Here is a 21,363-nt window from a genome sequence, read left to right on the forward strand (position 1 = left end):
TGCAGGCTTCAGTCTATTACCCTCCTCCTTCTCGCCTGGTCTTTTTATTCCAAGCTGCTCTCCTTCTCTCCTCCCTTCAGTCTCGTCTTCTCTCCTTCCTTGTTTCATGGTTTTCTTTCTGGGCTCTGGTGGCGAGAACCATGATGACATCATCAGACCGACTCGGTGTTCTGTTTTAGTGTTATGGTTGGAAGTAAACCCTGCACACTCACCACTCTGCTCTCTTTCACGCTGTCTCTTAGCAGCATTCACCACAGCTGACTTCTGAGGAACACACACATTAATTATACACTTGGATTTAGTCAAACCAGCTCAGAGAGACAGAGAGAGAGTGTGTGTGGAAGACACAGGTGACATGCTTACCTTGTTTCTGACGTATGCTGACCTCCTGCTATTTTCATGGTCCAGAAGCATCTCCATCACCTCTATATCCCACAACAACAAGAGTTGCAGCTCCTCGTGAATGAACACATTTCATTTGGAAGTGACTTATGGCCTCTAGTCTTTTCTCTAGAGCCCAGCTATAGCTACAACAAGGCATTCTTGGAAACCTTTTAAAGGAGCCTGTAGTAACTTCAGTGTGTGTGTGTGTGTATAGTATTTGTGAAGTATTGTGTGTACCAGCAATGTCGCTGTCCTCTGAACTCTCTCTGTCTAATGTTTGTTGAGTCCAGAACCCAAACCTAGACAACCTCCTCTGAGAGAGAGAGAGAGAGACAGAGAGAGTAGAGGGAGAGAGAGAGAGACAGAGAGAGGGTAGAGGGAGAGAGAGAGAGACAGAGACAGAGAGAGAAACAGAGGGAGAGAGAGAGACAGAGAGAGAGAGAGGGAGAGACAGAGAGAGAGACAGAGAGAGAGAGAGAGACAGAGAGACAGAGAGAGAGAGAGAGAGAGAGAGACAGGAGAGAGAGACAGAGGAGTAAAGAGAGACAGAGAGAGAAAACAGAGAGAGAGAGAGAGAGACAGAGAGAGAGACAGAGAGAGAGACAGAGAGAGAGAGAGAGACAGAGAGACAGAGAGAGAGAGAGAGAGAGACAGAGAGAGAGAGAGAGAGAGAGAGAGAGAGAGAGAGAGAGAGAGAGAGAGAGACAGAGAGAGAGACAGAGAGAGTAGAGAGACAGAGAGACAGAGAGAGAGAGAGACAGAGAGAGAGAGAGAGAGAGAGAGAGAGAGAGAGAGAGAGAGAGAGACAGAGAGAGAGACAGAGAGAGAGAGAGAGACAGAGAGACAGAGAGAGAGAGACAGAGAGAGAGACAGGGAGAGAGAGACAGAGAGAGTAGAGAGAGACAGAGAGAGAGACAGAGAGACAGAGAGAGAGAGACAGAGAGAGAGACAGGGAGAGAGAGAGACAGGGAGAGAGAGAGTAGAGAGACAGAGAGACAGAGAGAGTAAAGAGAGACAGAGAGAGAGAGAGAGAGAGAGAGAGAGAGAGAGAGAGAGAGAGAAGGAAGGGCATATGTTTATTAAGCAACACACACAAACAAAGTGAATAATTGCAGTGGATACAGTGCCTTCGGAAAGTATCCAGACTCCTTCCTCGTTTCCACATTTTGTTACGTTACAGCCTTACTCTAAAATGTATTAAATAAAACATTTTACATCATCAATCTACACACAATGACCCATAATGACAAAGCAAAAACAGGTTTTTAGACATTTTTGCAAATTCAGACCCTTTGATATGAGACTCGAAATTGAGCTCAGGTGCATCCTGTTTCCATTGATCATCCTTGAGATGTTTCTTCAACTTGATTGGAGTCCACCTGTGGTCAATTCAATTGATTGGACGTGATTTGGAAAAGCAACACCTGTCTATATAAGGTCCCACAGTTGACAGTGCATGTCAGAGCAAAAACCAAGACATGAGGAGAAAGGAATTGTCCGTAGAGCTCCAAGACAGGATTGTGTTGAGGCACAGATCTGGGGAAGGGGACCAAAAAATATCTGCAGCATTGAAGGTCCCCAAGAACACAGGGGCCTCCATCATCCTGCAGCATTGAAGGTCCCCAAGAACACAGAGGCCTCCATCATTCTGCAGCATTGAAGGTCCCCAATAACACAGTGGCCTCCATCATTCTGCAGCATTGAAGGTCCCCAAGAACACAGTGGCCTCCATCATTCTGCAGCATTAAAGGTCCCCAAGAACACAGGGGCCTCCATCATTTGTAAATGGAAGAAGTTTGGAACGACAAAAATTCTTCCTAGAGCTGGCCGTCCGGCCAAACTGAGAAATCGGGGGAGAAGGGCCTTGGTCAGGGAGGTGACCAAGAACCCAATGGTCACTCTGACAGAGCTCTAAAGTTCCTCTGTGGAGATGGGAGAACCTTCCAGAAGGACAACCATCTCTGCAGCACTCCACCAATCAGGCTTTTATGGTAGAGAGGCCAGACGGAAGCAACTCCTCAGTAAAAGGCACATGACAGCCTGTTTGGGAGTTTGTCAAAAGGCACCCAAAGGACTCAGACCATGAGAAACAAGATTCTCTGGTCTGATGAAACCAAGACTGAACTCTTTGGCCTGAAGAGGAGAGGATCTGCAGAGAAGAATGAGAGACACTCAACAAATACAGGTGTGCCAAGCATATCTAAAAAAGTCCTGAGGCTGTATTTGCTGCATTTGCTGGGTCTGAATACTTACCAGTCAAAAGTTAGGACATCTACTCATTCCAGGGCTTTTCTTTATTTGTACTATTTTCTACATTGTAGAATAATAGTGAAGACATCAAAACAATGAAATAACACATATGGAATCATGTAGTAACCAAAAAAGTGTTAAACAAATCAAAATATATTTTTTATTTGAGATTTTATTTTTATTTTTATTTCACCTTTATTTAACCAGGTAGGCTAGTTGAGAACAAGTTCTCATTTACAACTGCGACCTGGCCAAGATAATGCAAAGCAGTGCGACACAAACAACACAGAGATACACATGGAGTAAACAATGAACAAGTCAATAACACAGCTGCCTTGATGACAGCTTTTCACACTCTTGGCATTCTCTCAACCAGCTTCATGAGGGATGCTTTTCAAACAGCCTTGAAGGAGTTCCCACATATGCTGAGCACTTGTTGGCTGCTTTTCCTTCACTCTGCGGTCCAACTCATCCCAAACCATCTCAATTGGGTTGAGGTCGGGTGATTGTGGAGGCCAGGTCATCTGATGCAGCACTCCATCACTCTCCTTCTTGGTCAAATAGCCCTTACACAGCCTAGAGGTGAGATTTGGGTCATTGTCCTGTTGAAAAACAAATGATAGTCCCACTAAGCACAAAACAGATGGGATAGCGTATCGCTGCAGAATGTTGTGGCAGCCATGTTGGTTAAGTGAGCCTTGAATTCTAAATAAATCACAAAGTGATTCACCAACAACAACAAAAAACACAACATCACCTCCTCCTCCATGCTTCACGGTGGGAACCACACACGCGGAGATCATCTGTTCACAAAAACATGGCGCTTGGAACTAAAAATCTCCAATTTGGATCAAAGGACAGATTTCCACTGGTCTAATGTCCATTGCTCGTGTTTCTTGGTCCAAGCAAGTCTCTTCTTATTATTGGTGTCCTTTAGTAGGGGTTTCTTTGCAGAAATTCAACCATGAAGGCCTGATTCACGCAGTCTCCTCTGAACAGTTGATGTTGAGATGTCTGTTACTTGAACTCTGTGAATGATTTATTTTGGCTGCAATCTGAGTTGCTGTTAACTCTAATGAACTTCTCCTCTGCAGCAGAGGTAACTCTGGGTCTTCCTTTCCTGTGGCGGTCCTCATGAGAGCCAGTTTTATCATAGTGCTTGATGGTTTTTGCGACTGCACTTGAAGAAACTGTCAAAGTTCTTGACATTTTCCGGATTGACTGACCTTCATGTTTTAAAGTCATAATGGACTGTCGTTTCTCTTTGCTTATTTTAGTAGTTCTTACCATAATATGGACTTGATCTTTTACCAAATAGGGCTATCTTCTGTATACATTTACATTTACATTTAAGTCATTTAGCAGACGCTCTTATCCAGAGCGACTACCACCCCTACCTTGTCACAAGACAACTGATTGCGTCAAACGCATTAAGGAAAGAAATTCCACAAATTAACAAGAAACACCTGTTAATTTAAATGCATTCCAGGTGACCTCATGAAGCTGGTTGAGAGAATGCCAAGAGTGCAAAGCTGTCATCAAGGCAAAGGGTGTCTACTTTGAAGAATCTCAAATATAAAATATATTTTGATTTGTTTAATACTTTTTAGGTTACTACATGATTCCATATGTGTTATTTCATAGTTTTGATGTCTTCAATATTATTATACAATGTAGAAAATAGTACAAATAAAGAAAAACCCTAGATTGAGTTGAGTAGGTGTTTCCAAACTTTTGACTGATACTGTTTGTAAATGTGATATTTCCTTTAGTTTTTATACATTTGCAAAAATCTCTAAAATCCTGTTTTTGCTTTGACATAAATGGGTATTGTGATGTCATAATGGGGTATTGTGATGTCATAATGGGGTATTGTGATGTCATAATGGGGTATTGTGTTTAGATTGATGGGGGGAAAAGAACAACTATTTAATCCATTTTAGAATAAGGCTGTAACGTAACAAAATGTGGAAAAGGTCAAGGGCTCTGAACACCTTTCCGAAGGCACTGTATGTGAGAATGTGGCTGAGACAGAGGTCCTCACAAGGATAGCAAAACAAGAAAAATTATTGTCTGATGGGGACATTTTGCCGGTCCTCAAAAGGAAAGATTCTATTTTAGGCTTAGGGGTTTTAAGGGTTAGGGTTAGAATTAAGGTTAGGGTTAGGAGTAGGGGATAGGTATAGTTTTAGGATTAGGGATTTTAAGTTAAGGTTTACAATTAGGGTTAGAATTAAGGTTAGGGTTAGGAGTAGGGGATAGGTATAGGATTAGGGGTTTTAAGTTAAGGTTTAGGGTGAAGTTTAGGGTTATGGTTAGGAACAATAGAGTTTTGCATGGAAATCAATTATTTGGTCCCCACAAGGATAGCAATACAAAACTGTGTGTGCAGCATATGGCTGATATAGCACTTTCCACTGAGTCGGCTTCAGCTCCAGACAGACTGGCCAAGAGACTGAGGACAGAAACATAATACCCTCACACTGAGTCGGCTTCAGCTCCAGACAGACTGGCCAAGAGACTGAGGACAGAAACATAATACCCTCACACTGAGTCGGCTTCAGCTCCAGACAGACTGGCCAAGAGACTGAGGACAGAAACATAATAACCTCACACTGAGTCGGCTTCAGCTCCAGACAGACTGGCCAAGAGACTGAGGACAGAATATGTGACGTGTGTGTGTTGTGTATATGTGAGGGGAGAAGGCCTGTGTGTGTGTTGTCAGGTTGAATATCTCCCCCTGGTGACAGGGACTTGTAACAACCAACTAGAAATCTGACTGACAGAACAATAGAGACTAATGAATGAATGGATGTAAAATTCTGACTCTGACGCCATCCCATTGAAGGTAAAATGTAAAAAGGTTAGGCTACGGAAAGCACAAACCATGGATGGATGGATATATGGATGGAATAGATAGATACAGGTAACTGCCAGAATAAAGGAAACACCAACATAAAGTGTTTTAATAGGGCGTTGGGGCACCAACCAATATAATAATAATAATAATAATAAATGCCATTTAGCAGACGCTTTTATCCAAAGCGACTTACAGTCATGTGTGCATACATTCTATGTATGGGTGGTCCCGGAACAGCTTCAATGAGCCTCGGTGTCTGGAAATCTATTGGAGGGATGTGACATCATTCATCTATGACAAATTGCATCATTTGGTGTTTTGTTGATGGAAAACGCTTTCTCAGGCACCGTTCCGAATCTCCGATAAACCTCCTATACTCTGTTGAGACACCCTTTAAACCCCCTATACTCTGTTGAGACACCCTTTAAACCCCCTATACTCTGTTGAGACACCCTTTAAACCCCCTATACTCTGTTGAGACACCCTTTAAACCCCCTATACTCTGTTGAGACACCCTTTAAACCCCCTATACTCTGTTGAGACACCCTTTAAACCCCCTATACTCTGTTGAGACACCCTTCAAACCTCCTATACTCTGTTGAGACACCCTTTAAACCCCCTATACTTTCTTGAGACACCCTTTAAACCCCCTATACTCCATTGAGACACCCTTTAAACCCCCTATACTCTGTTGAGACACCCTTTAAACCCCCTATACTCTGTTGAGACACCCTTTAAACCCCCTATACTCTTTTGAGACACCCTTTAAACCCCCTATACTCTGTTGAGACACCCTTTAAACCCCCTATACTCTCTCGAGACACCCTTTAAACCCCCTATACTCTGTTGAGACACCCTTTAAACCCCCTATACTCTGTTGAGACACCCTTTAAACCCCCTATACTCTCTTGAGACACCCTTTAAACCCCCTATACTCTGTTGAGACACCCTTTAAACCCCCTATACTCTGTTGAGACACCCTTTAAACCCCCTATACTCTGTTGAGACACCCTTTAAACCCCCTATACTCCGTTGAGACACCCTTTAAACCCCCTATACTCTGTTGAGACACCCTTTAAACCCCCTATACTCTCTTGAGACACCCTTTAAACCCCCTATACTCTGTTGAGACACCCTTTAAACCCCCTATACTCTGTTGAGACACCCTTTAAACCCCCTATACTCTGTTGAGACACCCTTTAAACCCCCTATACTCTGTTGAGACACCCTTTAAACCCCCTATACTCTGTTGAGACACCCTTTAAACCCCCTATACTCTCTTGAGACACCCTTTAAACCCCATATCCTCTGTTGAGACACCCTTTAAACCCCCTATACTCTGTTGAGACACCCTTTAAACCCCCTATACTCCGTTGGGACACCCTTTAAACCCCCTATACTCTGTTGAGACACCCTTTAAACCCCTATACTTTCTTGAGACACCCTTTAAACCCCTATACTCCATTGAGACACCCTTTAAACCCCCCCCTATACTCTGTTGAGACACCCTTTAAACCCCCTATACTCTGTTGAGACACCCTTTAAACCCCCTATACTCTGTTGAGACACCCTTTAAACCCCTATACTCTGTTGAGACACCCTTTAAACCCCTATACTCTCTCGAGACACCCTTTAAACCCCCTATACTCTGTTGAGACACCCTTTAAACCCCCTATACTCTGTTGAGACACCCTTTAAACCCCTATACTCTCTTGAGACACCCTTTAAACCCCTATACTCTGTTGAGACACCCTTTAAACCCCTATACTCTGTTGAGACACCCTTTAAACCCCCTATACTCTGTTGAGACACCCTTTAAACCCCCTATACTCTGTTGAGACACCCTTTAAACCCCTATACTCTGTTGAGACACCCTTTAAACCCCTATACTCTCTTGAGACACCCTTTAAACCCCTATATTCTGTTGAGACACCCTTTAAACCCCTATACTCTCTCGAGACACCCTTTAAACCCCCTATACTCTGTTGAGACACCCTTTAAACCCCCTATACTCTGTTGAGACACCCTTTAAACCCCCTATACTCTGTTGAGACACCCTTTAAACCCCCTATACTCTCTTGAGACACCCTTTAAACCCCATATCCTCTGTTGAGACACCCTTTAAACCCCCTATACTCTGTTGAGACACCCTTTAAACCCCCTATACTCCGTTGGGACACCCTTTAAACCTCCTATACTCTGTTGAGACACCCTTTAAACCCCCTATACTCTCTTGAGACACCCTTTAAACCCCTATACTCTGTTGAGACACCCTTTAAACCCCTATACTCTGTTGAGACACCATTTAAACCCCTATACTCTGTTGAGACACCCTTTAAACCCCTGTACTCCGTTGAGACACCCTTTAAACCCCCTATACTCTGTTGAGACACCCTTTAAACCCCTATACTCTGTTGAGACACCCTTTAAACCCCCTATACTCTCTTGAGACACCATTTAAACCCCTATACTCTGTTGAGACACCCTTTAAACCCCCTGTACTCTGTTGAGACACCCTTTAAACTCCCTATACTCTGTTGAGACACCCTTTAAACCCCTATACTTTGTTGAGACACCCTTTAAACCCCTATACTCTGTTGAGACACCCTTTAAACCCCTATACTCTGTTGAGACACCCTTTAAACCCCCTATACTCTGTTGAGACACCCTTTAAACCCCCTATACTCTGTTGAGACACCCTTTAAACCCCCTATACTCTGTTGAGACACCCTTTAAACCCCCTATACTCTGTTGAGACACCCTTTAACCTGTTACTCCTACCCCCTACTTTTTCGAACATTCTGTTAAAAATTGCGCAACATTTCAACGCCCTGCTGCTCATGCCAGGAATATAGTATATGCATATGATTAGTATCATATGTGTGGATGTGTGGATAGAAAACACTCAGACGTTTATAAAACTGGTTAAATCACTGCTGTGACTATAACAGAACGTGCGTTTCATCGAAAAGTGCAGGAAAATCTGATCACTGAAAATGGTAATAAATATCCATGCGCCACTTCCAGGAATTGTTAAAGGTGAACCGAATTAAATGAGGCCGAGGTTGCAGTACCTACAGCTTCCACACGATGTCTAGAGTCTTGTCATTTGCTTCGGCTTTGATTCTTGGTCAAACTGAATCAAGGGAACCGATTCCCTCCGGTCTCCGACCAGATGTTTTGGTTGAGATTTCTCCTGACATTTTTTCCAGACGGACACCTATAGAATTTACATCGCCTCCTGATGAATTTTATCGCTTAGTAACGTGTACTAATACCTAAAGTTGCATTACAAAAGTATTTCAAAGTGTTTTGTGAAAGTTTATCGTCAACTTTTTTTATTTTAAAAAATGACGTTACGTTATGAAATGCAATTTTTTTTCGTTTATCACACAGTCTTCATAGATCGATATCTAGGCTATATATGGACCGATTTAATCGGAAAAAAAAGACCCAATAGTGATTATGGGACATCTAGGAGTGCCAACAAAGAAGATGGTCAAAGGTAATGAATGTTTTATATTTTATTGTGCGGTTTGTGTAGCGCCGACTATGCTAATTATTTTGTTTACGACCCCTGCGGGTCTTTTGGGGTGTTACATGCTATCAGATAATAGCTTCTCATGCTTTCGCCGAAAAGCATTTTAAAAATCTGACTTGTTGCCTGGATTCACAACGAGTGTAGCTTTAATTCAATACCCTGCATGTGTATTTTAATGAACGTTTGAGTTTTAACTAGTACTATTAGCATTTAGCGTATTGCATTTGCATTTCCAGATCTCTAGATGGGACGCCTGCGTGTCAGGTAGGAGCAAGAGGTTAAACCCCCTATACTCTCTTGAGACACCCTTTAAACCCCTATGACAGTGAAGAGGCGACTCCGGGATGCTGGCCTTCTAGGCAGAGTTGCAAAGAAAAAGCCATCTCTCAGACTGGCCAATAAAAATAAAAGATTAAGGTGGGCAAAAGAACACAGACACTGGACAGAGGAACTCTGCCTAGAAGGCCAGCATCCCGGAGTCGCCTCTTCACTGTTGACGTTGAGACTGGTGTTTTGCAGGTACTATTTAATGAAGCTGCCAGTTGAGGACTTGTGAGGCGTCTGTTTCTCAAACTAGACACTCTAATGTACTTGTCCTCTTGCTCAGTTGTGCACCGCCCCTCCCACTCCTCTTTCTAATCTGGTTAGAGCCAGTTTGCGCTGTTCTGTGAAGGGAGTAGTGCACAGCGTTGTACGAGATCTCCAGTTTCCTGGCAGGTTCTCACGTGGAATAGCCTTAATTTCTCAGAACAAGAATAGACTGACAGGTTTCAGAAGAAAGGTCATTGTTTTTGGCCATTTTAAGCCTGTAATCGAACCCACAAATGCTGATGCTCCAGATACTCAACTAGTCTAAAGGACAGTTTTATTGCTTCTTTAATCAGAACAACAGTTTTCATCTGTGCTAACATCATTGCAAAAGGGTTTTCTAATGATCAATTGACCTTTTAAAATGATAAACTTGGATTAGCTAACACAACATGCCATTGGAACACAGGAGTGATGGTTGCTGATAATGGGCCTATGTACACCTATGTAGATATTAAAATCATAAAAAATCAGCCGTTTTCCAGATACTGTAGTTATTTACAACATTAAAAAGTGATTTTCCTTCAAAAAACAAGGACATTTCTAAGTGACCCCAAACTTTTGAACGGTAGTGTATATACTGTATAGAGATAGATAGAACAATAGATAGAACAAAGGACAGACAGAATTTAATTTATGCTATGAAATGGGCAAATAGCTGACAAAACAATTCAAGCTTGTTTTGAAAAATATATTTTTGAATGCACCATCAGTCACGACTTTGCATATGAAACGGAAAGGATTGAATATAGCCCCAACCAAGTGAACTTTTACTATAGTTGCGTGTAGTTGTTTTTAGGCTAACGTTAACTAGATAAGCAACTAGCATTTGGAACGACGGCAAAGATTTTTTAGAACAAACCCGCATTTGTGAGTAAACTTGAGGTAAATGTCTAATAAATGCCTAAGCATGTATCAATAGAAGAGTCACCTGAAGCTTGAGAGGAATTGAAGACACAGTAGGAAGGCAGTGAGGCCTCAACTCTAGCTCGGATACTCATGATGATGTATTGGTTGATCTAACTATAACTAGACTACTAGTGATGTATTGGTTGACCTAGCCACCTGTAATTATCAGTTGGTTGACCTAGCCACCTGTAATTATCAGCTGGTTGACCTAGCCACCTGTAATTATCAGTTGGTTGACCTAGCCACCTGTAATTATCAGTTGGTTGACCTAGCCACCTGTAATTATCAGTTGGTTGACCTAGCCACCTGTAATTATCAGTTGGTTGACCTAGCCACCTGTAATTATCAGCTGGTTGACCAAGCCACCTGTAATTATCAGCTGGTTGACCTAGCCACCTGTAATTATCAGTTGGTTGACCAAGCCACCTGTAATTATCAGCTGGTTGACCTAGCCACCTGTAATTATCAGTTGGTTGACCTAGCCACCTGTAATTATCAGTTGGTTGACCTAGCCACCTGTAATTATCAGTTGGTTGACCTAGCCACCTGTAATTATCAGTTGGTTGACCGAGCCACCTGTAATTATCAGTTGGTTGACCTAGCCACCTGTAATTATCAGTTGGTTGACCTAGCCACCTGTAATTATCAGCTGGTTGACCTAGCCACCTGTAATTATCAGCTGGTTGACCTAGCCACCTGTAATTATCAGTTGGTTGACCTAGCCACCTATAATTATCAGTTGGTTGACCTAGCCACCTGTAATTATCAGTTGGTTGACCCTAGCCACCTGTAATTATCAGTTGGTTGACCAAGCCACCTGTAATTATCAGCTGGTATGACCTAGCCACCTGTAATTATCAGTTGGTTGACCTAGTCACCTATAATTATCAGTTGGTTGACCTAGCCACCTGTAATTATCAGTTGGTTGACCTAGCCACCTGTAATTATCATTGTTGACCGAGCCACCTGTAATTATCAGTTGGTTGACCTAGCCACCTGTAATTATCAGTTGGTTGACCTAGCCACCTGTAATTATCAGCTGGTTGACCTAGCCACCTGTAATTATCAGCTGGTTGACCTAGCCACCTGTAATTATCAGTTGGTTGACCTAGCCACCTGTAATTATCAGTTGGTTGACCTAGCCACCTGTAATTATCAGTTGGTTGACCTAGCCACCTGTAATTATCAGTTGGTTGACCGAGCCACCTGTAATTATCAGTTGGTTGACCAAGCCACCTGTAATTATCAGTTGGTTGACCTAGCCACCTGTAATTATCAGCTGTCTATTATCTATCCTGTTGCCTAGTCACCTGTAATTATCAGCTGTCTATTATCTATCCTGTTGCCTAGTCACCTGTAATTATCAGCTGTCTATTATCTATCCTGTTGCCTAGTCACCTTACCCCTACCTACAGTATACTGCTGTTACTGTCTATTATCTATCCTGTTGCCTAGTCACCTTACCCCTACCTACAGTATACTGCTGTTACTGTCTATCTATCCTGTTGCCTAGTCATCTTACCCCTACCTATATGTACATATAATTAGCTTGTACCCCTGCACATTGCCTTGGAACTGGTATCTCGTGTATACAGCCATGTTATTTGTACTGAACTGGTATCCCATGTATACAGCCATGTTATTTGTACTGAACTGGTATCCCGTGTATACAGCCATGTTATTTGTACTGAACTGGTATCCCGTGTATACAGCCATGTTATTTGTACTGAACTGGTATCCCATGTATACAGCCATGTTATTTGTACTGAACTGGTATCCCATGTATACAGCCATGTTATTTGTACTGAACTGGTATCCCGTGTATACAGCCATGTTATTTGTACTGAACTGGTATCCCATGTATACAGCCATGTTATTTGTACTGAACTGGTATCCCGTGTATACAGCCATGTTATTTGTACTGAACTGGTATCCCATGTATACAGCCATGTTATTTGTACTGAACTGGTATCCCGTGTATACAGCTATGTTATTTGTACTATAGCCATGTTATTTGTAGCCAAGACAACGCAGGGGTAGCTTCGGGACAATTCTCTGAATGTCCTTGAGTGGCCCAGTCAGAGCCCGGACTTGAAGCCCAATGAACATCTCTGGAGAGACCTGAAAACAGCTGTGCAGCGAGGCTCCCCATCCAACCTGACAGAGCTTGAGAGGATCTGCAGAGAAGAATGGGAGAAACTCCCCAAATACAGGTGTGCCAAGCTTGTAGTGTCATTCCCAAGAAGACTTGAGGCTGTAATGTCTCGATGTCTAAAAACCTGTTTTTGCTGCGTCATTATGGGGTATATTGTGTGTAGATTGATGAGGGGATCTTTTTCATATACATTTTAGATTAAGGCTGTAAAGTAACAACATGTGGAAAAGGGGTCTAAAACACCTTCAGAGGGCACTGCATATATATATCTTCATCTTTAACTCTGTTTGAAGATGACCCATAGGTAAGCATTTTACTTTTAGTCTACACCTTCTGTTTACGAAACATGTGACAAATAAAATGAGATTTGGATGGACAGATATAATAGATAGATAGACGGATTGAACCTTGAGTGGAATACTCTGGGCTTGTGTTGCTATGAGGACAGCTTCTCTCAACTTCTTCTTGAATCTCTGGAGAGACTTCCCCTGTGAGAGAGGAGAGGAGAGAGGAGGAGAGGAGAGAGGAAGAGATGAGACAGGGATGAGAGGAGGAGAAGAGAGAGGAGGAGAGGAGATGGGAATGAGAGGAGAGGAGGAGAGGAGACGGGGATGAGAGGAGGAGAAGAGAGAGGAGGAGAGGAGACGGGGATGAGAGGAGGAGAAGAGAGAGGAGGAGAGGAGACGGGGATGAGAGGAGACAGGGATGAGAGGAGAGAGGAGAGGAGGTAGGGATGAGAGGAGAGAGGAGAGGAGACGGGGATGAGAGAAGGAGAGAAGACAGGGATGAGAGGAGAGAGGAGGAGAGGAGACAGGGATGAGAGGAGAGAAGACAGGGATGAGAGGAGGAGAGGAGACAGGGATGAGAGGAGAGAAGAGAGGAGAGGAAACAGGGATGAGAGGAGAGAGGAGGAGAGGAGACAGGGATGAGAGGAGAGGAGAGAGGAGGAGAGTAGACAGGGATGAGAGGAGAGAGGAGACAGGGATGAGAGGAGAGAGGAGAGGAGACAGGGATGAGAGGAGAGAGGAGGAGAGAGGAGGAGAGGAGACAGCGATGAGAGGAGAGAGGAGGAGAGGAGGAGAGGAGAGAGGAGACAGGGATGAGAGGAGAGAGGAGGAAAGACAGGGATGGAGGAGGAGAGGAGACAGGGATCAGAGTAGAGGAGACAGGAATGAGAGGAGAGAGGAGGAGAACATGGATGAGAGGAGGAGAGGATACAGGATCAGAGGAGGAGAGGAGACATGGATGAGAGGAGGAGAGGAGAGAGGAGACAGGGATGAGAGGAGAGAGGAGGAGAGGAGACATGGATAAGAGGAGGAGAGGAGAGAGGAGACAGGGATGAGAGGAGACAGGGATGAGAGGAGAGAGGAGACAGGGGTGAGAGGAGTGAGGAGGAGAGGAGACAGGGATGAGAGGAGAGGAGGAGACAGGGGTGAGAGGAGTGAGGAGGAAAGGAGACAGGGATGAGAGGAGAGATGAGGAGAGGAGAGGGATGAGAGGGGAGAGGAGGTGAGGAGACAGGGATGAGAGGAGAGAGGAGGAGAGGAGACAGGGATGAAAGGAGAGACGAGGAGAGGAGAGAGGGATGAGAGGAGAGAGGAGGAGAGGAGAGAGGGATGTGAGGAGAGAGGAGGAGAGGAGAGAGAAATGTGAGGAGAGAGGAGAGGAGAGAGGGATGTAGGAGGAGAGAGGAGAGGAGAGAGGGATGGGAGGAGAGAGGGATCAGAGGAGAGAGGAGAGGAGAGAGATGGAAAGAAAAAAAAGAGTCAGGACAGATATGAGCAGTATAGGGTTAGTATAGTATAGTAATACAATATAATACTGCATTGTCCATTTGGTTGGAATGAAAATTGTTCTTCTGCCTTCATCCCAACCACAGGTTGGGGTTAGTGCCCAGACAGTCACCCATGTTAAAGGCCCAGGGTCAGCCACAGGTTAGGGTTAGTGCCCAGACAGTCACCCATGTTAAAGGCCCAGGGTCAGCCACAGGTTAGGGTTAGTGCCCAGACAGTCACCCATGTTAAAGGCCCAGGGTCAGCCACAGGTTAGGGTTAGTGCCCAGACAGTCACCCATGTTAAAGGCCCAGGGTCAGCCACAGGTTAGGGTTAGTGCCCAGACAGTCACCCATGTTAAAGGCCCAGGGTCAGCCACAGGTTAGGGTTAGTGCCCAGACAGTCACCCATGTTAAAGGCCCAGGGTCAGCCACAGGTTAGGGTTAGTGCCCAGACAGTCACCCATGTTAAAGGCCCAGGGTCAGCCACAGGTTAGGGTTAGTGCCCAGACAGTCACCCATGTTAAAGGCCCAGGGTCAGCCACAGGTTAGGGTTAGTGCCCAGACACTGTGCAGTGCCCCTGGATGTAGAGGCCTATAGAATGTCTGAGGTTAGGCCTATACAATGTCTGAGGTTATCAACAGGCCTATACAATGTCTGAGGTTATCAACATGCCTATAGAATGTCTGAGGTTATCAACAGGCCTATAGAATGTCTGAGGTTATCAACAGGCCTATAGAATGTCTGAGGTTATCAACAGGCCTATAGAATGTCTGAGGTTATCAACAGGCCTATACAATGTCTGAGGTTATCAACAGGCCTATAGAATGTCTGAGGTTATCAACAGGCCTATACAATGTCTGAGGTTATCAACAGGCCTATAGAATGTCTGAGGTTATCAACAGGCCTATAGAATGTCTGAGGTTATCAACAGGCCTATAGAATGTCTGAGGTTAGGCCTATACAATGTCTGAGGTTATCAACAGGCCTATAGAATGTCTGAGGTTATCAACAGGCCTATAGAATGTCTGAGGTTATCAACAGGCCTATAGAATGTCTGAGGTTATCAACAGGCCTATACAATGTCTGAGGTTATCAACAGGCCTATACAATGTCTGAGGTTATCAACAGGCCTATAGAATGTCTGAGGTTATCAACAGGCCTATACAATGTCTGAGGTTATCAACAGGCCTATACAATGTCTGAGGTCATCAACAGGCCTATACAATGTCTGAGGTTATCAACAGGCCTATACAATGTCTGGGTTATCAACAGGCCTATACAATGTCTGGGTTAACAACAGGCTCAATACAATGTCTGGGCTAGGTTATCAACAGGCCTATACAATGTCTGAGGTTATCACAGACCTATACAATGTCTGTGGTTATCACAGGCCTATACAATGTCTGAGGTTATCAACAGGCCTATACAATGTCTGGGTTATCTCAACTGACCTATACACCAGCTCTGAGGTTAACACAGGCCTATAGAATGTCTGGGTTATCAACAGGCCTATAGAATGTCTGAGGTTATCAACAGGCCTATACAATGCTCTGAGGTTATCACAGGCCTATAGAATGCTCTGAGGTTATCAACAGGCCAATAGAATGTCTGAGGTTATCAACAGGCCTATACAATGTCTCAGGTTAACAACAGACCTAGTGGGCTACAATGTCTGAGGTTATCAACAGGCCTATAGAATGTCTGAGGTTATCAACAGGCCTATAGAATGTCTGAGGTTATCAACGGGCCTATACAATGTCTGAGGTTATCAACAGGCCTATACAATGTCTGAGGTTATCAACAGGCCTAGAGTTGACGTTGATTAGTTATCGTGTGCTTTCATTTCAGTAAATCCAAAGTGTCATGATCCCTGATGGTGCTCTCACCAGGCATTATATGACTCTGAACCCAACACCAGCTCAGTGGGCTAACACAGTCTCAACTGAACCCAACACCAGCTCAGTGGGCTAACACAGTCTCAACTGAACCCAACACCAGCTCAGTGGGCTAACACAGTCTCAACTGAACCCAACACCAGCTCAGTGGGCTAACACAGTCTCAACTGAACCCAACACCAGCTGAACAGCTGGGGCTAACACAGTCTCAACTGAACCCAACACCAGCTCAGTGGGCTAACACAGTCTCAACTGAACCCAACACCAGCTCAGTGGGCTAACACAGTCTCAACTGAACCCAACACCAGCTCAGTGGGCTAACACAGTCTCAACTGAACCCAACACCAGCTCAGTGGGCTAACACAGTCTCAACTGAACCCAACACCAGCTCAGTGGGCTAACACAGTCTCAACTGAACCCAACACCAGCTCAGTGGGCTAACACAGTCTCAACTGAACCCAACACCAGCTCAGTGGGCTAACACAGTCTCAACTGAAATCAACACCAGCTCAGTGGGCTAACACAGTCTCAACTGAACCCAACACCAGCTCAGTGGGCTAACACAGTCTCAACTGAACCCAACACCAGCTCAGTGGGCTAACACAGTCTCAACTGAACCCAACACCAGCTCAGTGGGCTAACACAGTCTCAACTGAACCCAACACCAGCTCAGTGGGCTAACACAGTCTCAACTGAAATCAACACCAGCTCAGTGGGCTAACACAGTCTCAACTGAACCCAACACCAGCTCAGTGGGCTAACACAGTCTCAACTGAACCCAACACCAGCTCAGTGGGCTAACACAGTCTCAACTGAACCCAACACCAGCTCAGTGGGCTAACACAGTCTCAACTGAACCCAACACCAGCTCAGTGGGCTAACACAGTCTCAACTGAACCCAACACCAGCTCAGTGGGCTAACACAGTCTCAACTGAAATCAACACTAACACGACTGTGGACTAACAGTCGTGAGTGGCACAGACAACCAGGGTTAAATTGTATGCTCTTTCCAGAAGACTAACCGTGATGGCGGCATCCTCAGTGAGTTCTGTGTAATTTCTGACTTTAGACCGACACACCCAGGCTCTGCTGACTGGTTCCCCCAGGTAGGTTACATGGTACCTGCACTACACACAAACATAACATACACATTACACACAATCAGAAATGTTCACATGAAAGACACTACCCCAGTGTTTTCATTCAGTCATCTCTAATAGGAAACTTCCACTGATCTTACAGGGTACAGATCAGTGTTTATCTTACAGGGTACAGGTCAGTGTTTATCTTACAGGGTACAGGGTACAGGTCAGTGTGTATCTTACAGGGTACAGGTCAGTGTTTATCTTACAGGGTACAGGTCAGTGTTTATCTTACAGGGTACAGGTCAGTGTTTATCTTACAGGGTACAGGGTACAGGTCAGTGTTTATCTTACAGGGTACAGGTCAGTGTTTATCTTACAGGGTACAGGGTACAGATCAGTGTTTATCTTACAGGGTACAGATCAGTGTTTATCTTACAGGGTACAGGGTACAGGTCAGTGTTTATCTTACAGGGTACAGGTCAGTGTTTATCTTACAGGGTACAGGGTACAGGTCAGTGTTTATCTTACAGGGTACAGATCAGTGTTTATCTTACAGGGTCAGTGTGTATCTTAGGGTACAGGTCAGTGTTTATCTTACAGGGTACAGGTCAGTGTTTATCTTACAGGGTACAGGTCCGTGTGTATCTTAGGTCAGTGTGTATCTTACAGGGGGTACAGGTCAGTGTTTATCTTACAGGGTACAGGTCAGTGTTTATCTTACAGGGTACAGGTCAGTGTTTATCTTACAGGGTGTTTATCTTACAGGGTACAGATCAGTGTTTATCTTACAGGGTACAGATCAGTGTTTATCTTACAGGGTACAGGTCAGTGTGTATCTTACAGGGTACTTAGGGTACAGGTCAGTGTTTATCTTACAGGGTACAGGTCAGTGTGTATCTTACAGGGTACAGGTCAGTGTGTATCTTACAGGGTACAGGGTGTGTATCTTAGGGTCAGTGTGTATCTTACAGGGTACAGGTCTTACAGGGTACAGGTCAGTGTGTATCTTACAGAGTACAGGGTACAGGTCTGTGTTTATCTTACAGGGTACAGGGTACAGGTCAATGTGTATCTTACAGGGTACAGGTCAGTGTTTATCTTACAGGGTACAGGTCAGTGTGTATCTTACAGGGTACAGGTCAGTGTTTATCTTACAGGGTACAGGTCAGTGTGTATCTTACAGGGTACAGGTCAGTGTGTATCTTACAGGGTACAGGGTACAGGTCAGTGTTTATCTTACAGGGTACAGGTCAGTGTTTATCTTACAGGGTACAGGTCAGTGTGTATCTTACAGGGTACAGGGTACAGGTCAGTGTGTATCTTACAGGGTACAGGTCAGTGTGTATCTTACAGGGTACAGGGTACAGGTCAGTGTGTATCTTACAGGGTACAGGTCAGTGTGTATCTTACAGAGTACAGGGTACAGGTCAGTGTTTATCTTACAGGGTACAGGTCAGTGTGTATCTTACAGGGTACAGGTCAGTGTTTATCTTACAGGGTACAGGTCAGTGTGTATCTTACAGGGTACAGGTCAGTGTGTATCTTACAGGGTACAGGGTACAGGTCAGTGTTTATCTTACAGGGTACAGGTCAGTGTTTATCTTACAGGGTACAGGTCAGTGTGTATCTTACAGGGTACAGGTCAGTGTGTATCTTACAGGGTACAGGGTACAGGTCAGTGTGTATCTTACAGGGTACAGGTCCGTGTGTATCTTACAGGGTACAGGTCAGTGTTTATCTTACAGGGTACAGGTCAGTGTTTATCTTACAGGGTACAGGTCAGTGTTTATCTTACAGGGTACAGGTCAGTGTTTATCTTACTTAGGGTACAGGTCAGTGTTTATCTTACAGGGTACAGGTCAGTGTTTATCTTACAGGGTACAGGTCAGTGTGGGTATCTGTATCAGGGTACAGGTCAGTGTGTATCTTACAGGGTACAGGGTGTTTATCAGGTCAGTGTTTATCTTACAGGGTACAGGTCAGTGTTTATCTTACAGGGTACAGGTCAGTGTGTATCTTACAGGGTACAGGTCAGTGTGTATCTTACAGGGTACAGGGTAGGTCAGTGTTATCTTACAGGTCAGTGTTTATCTTACAGGGTACAGGTCAGTGTTTATCTTACAGGGTACAGGTCAGTGTTTATCTTACAGGGTACAGGTCAGTGTGTATCTTACAGGGTACAGGTCAGTGTGTATCTTACAGGGTACAGGTCAGTGTGTATCTTACAGGGTACAGGTCAGTGTTTATCTTACAGGGTACAGGTCAGTGTTTATCTTACAGGGTACAGGTCAGTGTTTATCTTACAGGGTACAGGTCAGTGTGTATCTTACAGGGTACAGGTCAGTGTTTATCTTACAGGGTACAGGTCAGTGTTTATCTTACAGGGTACAGGGTGTTTATCAGGTCAGTGTGTATCTTACAGGGTACAGGTCAGTGTTTATCTTACAGGGTACAGGTCAGTGTTTATCTTACAGGGTACAGGTCAGTGTGTATCTTACAGGGTACAGGGTACAGGTCAGTGTTTATCTTACAGGGTACAGGTCAGTGTTTATCTTACAGGGTACAGGTCAGTGTTTATCTTACAGGGTACAGGTCAGTGTGTATCTTACAGGGTACAGGTCAGTGTGAATCTTACAGGGTACAGGTCAGTGTTTATCTTACAGGGCACAGGTCAGTGTTTATCTTACAGGGTACAGGTCAGTGTGTATCTTACAGGGTACAGGTCAGTGTTTATCTTACAGGGTACAGGTCAGTGTGTATCTTACAGGGTACAGGTCAGTGTGTATCTTACAGGGTACAGGGTACAGGTCAGTGTGTATCTTACAGGGTACAGGTCAGTGTGTATCTTACAGGGTACAGGGTACAGGTCAGTGTGTATCTTACAGGGTACAGGTCAGTGTGTATCTTACAGGGTCAGTGTGTATCTTAGGGTACAGGTCAGTGTTTATCTTACAGGGTACAGGTCAGTGTTTATCTTACAGGGTACAGGTCAGTGTTTATCTTACAGGGTTACAGGGTGTTTATCAGGTCAGGTCAGTGTTATCTTACAGGGTACAGGTCAGTGTTTATCTTACAGGGTACAGGTCAGTGTGTATCTTACAGGGTACAGGTCAGTGTGTATCTTACAGGGTACAGGTCAGTGTGGGTATCTTACAGGGTACAGGTCAGTGTGTATCTTACAGGGTACAGTCAGTGTTATCTTACAGGGTACAGGTCAGTGTGTATCTTACAGGGTACAGGTCAGTGTGTATCTTACAGGGTACAGGTCAGTGTTTATCTTACAGGGTACAGGTCAGTACAGGGTACAGGTCAGTGTTAATCTTACAGGGTACAGGTCAGTGTTTATCTTACAGGGTACAGGTCAGTGTTTATCTTACAGGGTACAGGTCAGTGTGTATCTTACAGGGTACAGGTCCGTGTGTATCTTACAGGGTACAGGTCAGTGTGTATCTTACAGGGTACAGGTCAGTGTTTATCTTACAGGGTACAGGTCAGTGTTTATCTTACAGGGTACAGGTCAGTGTTTATCTTACAGGGTACAGGTCAGTGTTTATCTTACAGGGTACAGGTCAGTGTGTATCTTACAGGGTACAGGGTACAGGTCAGTGTTTATCTTACAGGGTACAGGTCAGTGTTTATCTTACAGGGTACAGGTCAGTGTTTATCTTACAGGGTACAGGTCAGTGTGTATCTTACAGGGTACAGGTCAGTGTGAATCTTACAGGGTACAGGTCAGTGTTTATCTTACAGGGCACAGGTCAGTGTTTATCTTACAGGGTACAGGTCAGTACAGGTCAGTGTGTATCTTACAGGGTACAGGTCAGTGTTTATCTTACAGGGTACAGGTCAGTGTGTATCTTACAGGGTACAGGGTATCTTAAGGGTCAGTGTGTATCTTACAGGGGTACAGGGTACAGGT

The 21,363-nt window shown here is 44.4% G+C and overlaps 1 protein-coding gene across 4 annotated transcripts in view; it reads right to left on the minus strand.

Annotated features, from left to right (window-relative positions):
- LOC118379820 (zinc finger CW-type PWWP domain protein 1-like) overlaps positions 1-21,363 on the minus strand; it is a 54,904-nt gene that overhangs the window by 1,514 nt on the left and 32,027 nt on the right. Inside the window, exons 9-14 of one of the 4 annotated variants that reach the window (XM_052458842.1) lie at positions 17,382-17,486; positions 13,095-13,175; positions 622-697; positions 364-425; positions 213-261; positions 1-125 (exon numbers count right to left, since the gene is read on the minus strand). The exon at positions 1-125 is cut by the window's left edge and continues 16 nt beyond it. In XM_052458842.1, coding sequence (XP_052314802.1) covers positions 1-125; positions 213-261; positions 364-425; positions 622-697; positions 13,095-13,175; positions 17,382-17,486 — 498 coding nt within the window. Of the gene's footprint in view, positions 126-212; positions 265-363; positions 426-621; positions 698-13,094; positions 13,176-17,381; positions 17,487-21,363 lie in introns of all 4 variants that reach the window. The other 3 variants (XM_052458843.1, XM_052458840.1, XM_052458844.1) reach the window with 3 other exon arrangements.

The sequence above is a fragment of the Oncorhynchus keta genome, chromosome 13, assembly GCF_023373465.1.
Source record: "Oncorhynchus keta strain PuntledgeMale-10-30-2019 chromosome 13, Oket_V2, whole genome shotgun sequence".
Taxonomy (NCBI): Eukaryota; Metazoa; Chordata; class Actinopteri; order Salmoniformes; family Salmonidae; genus Oncorhynchus; species Oncorhynchus keta.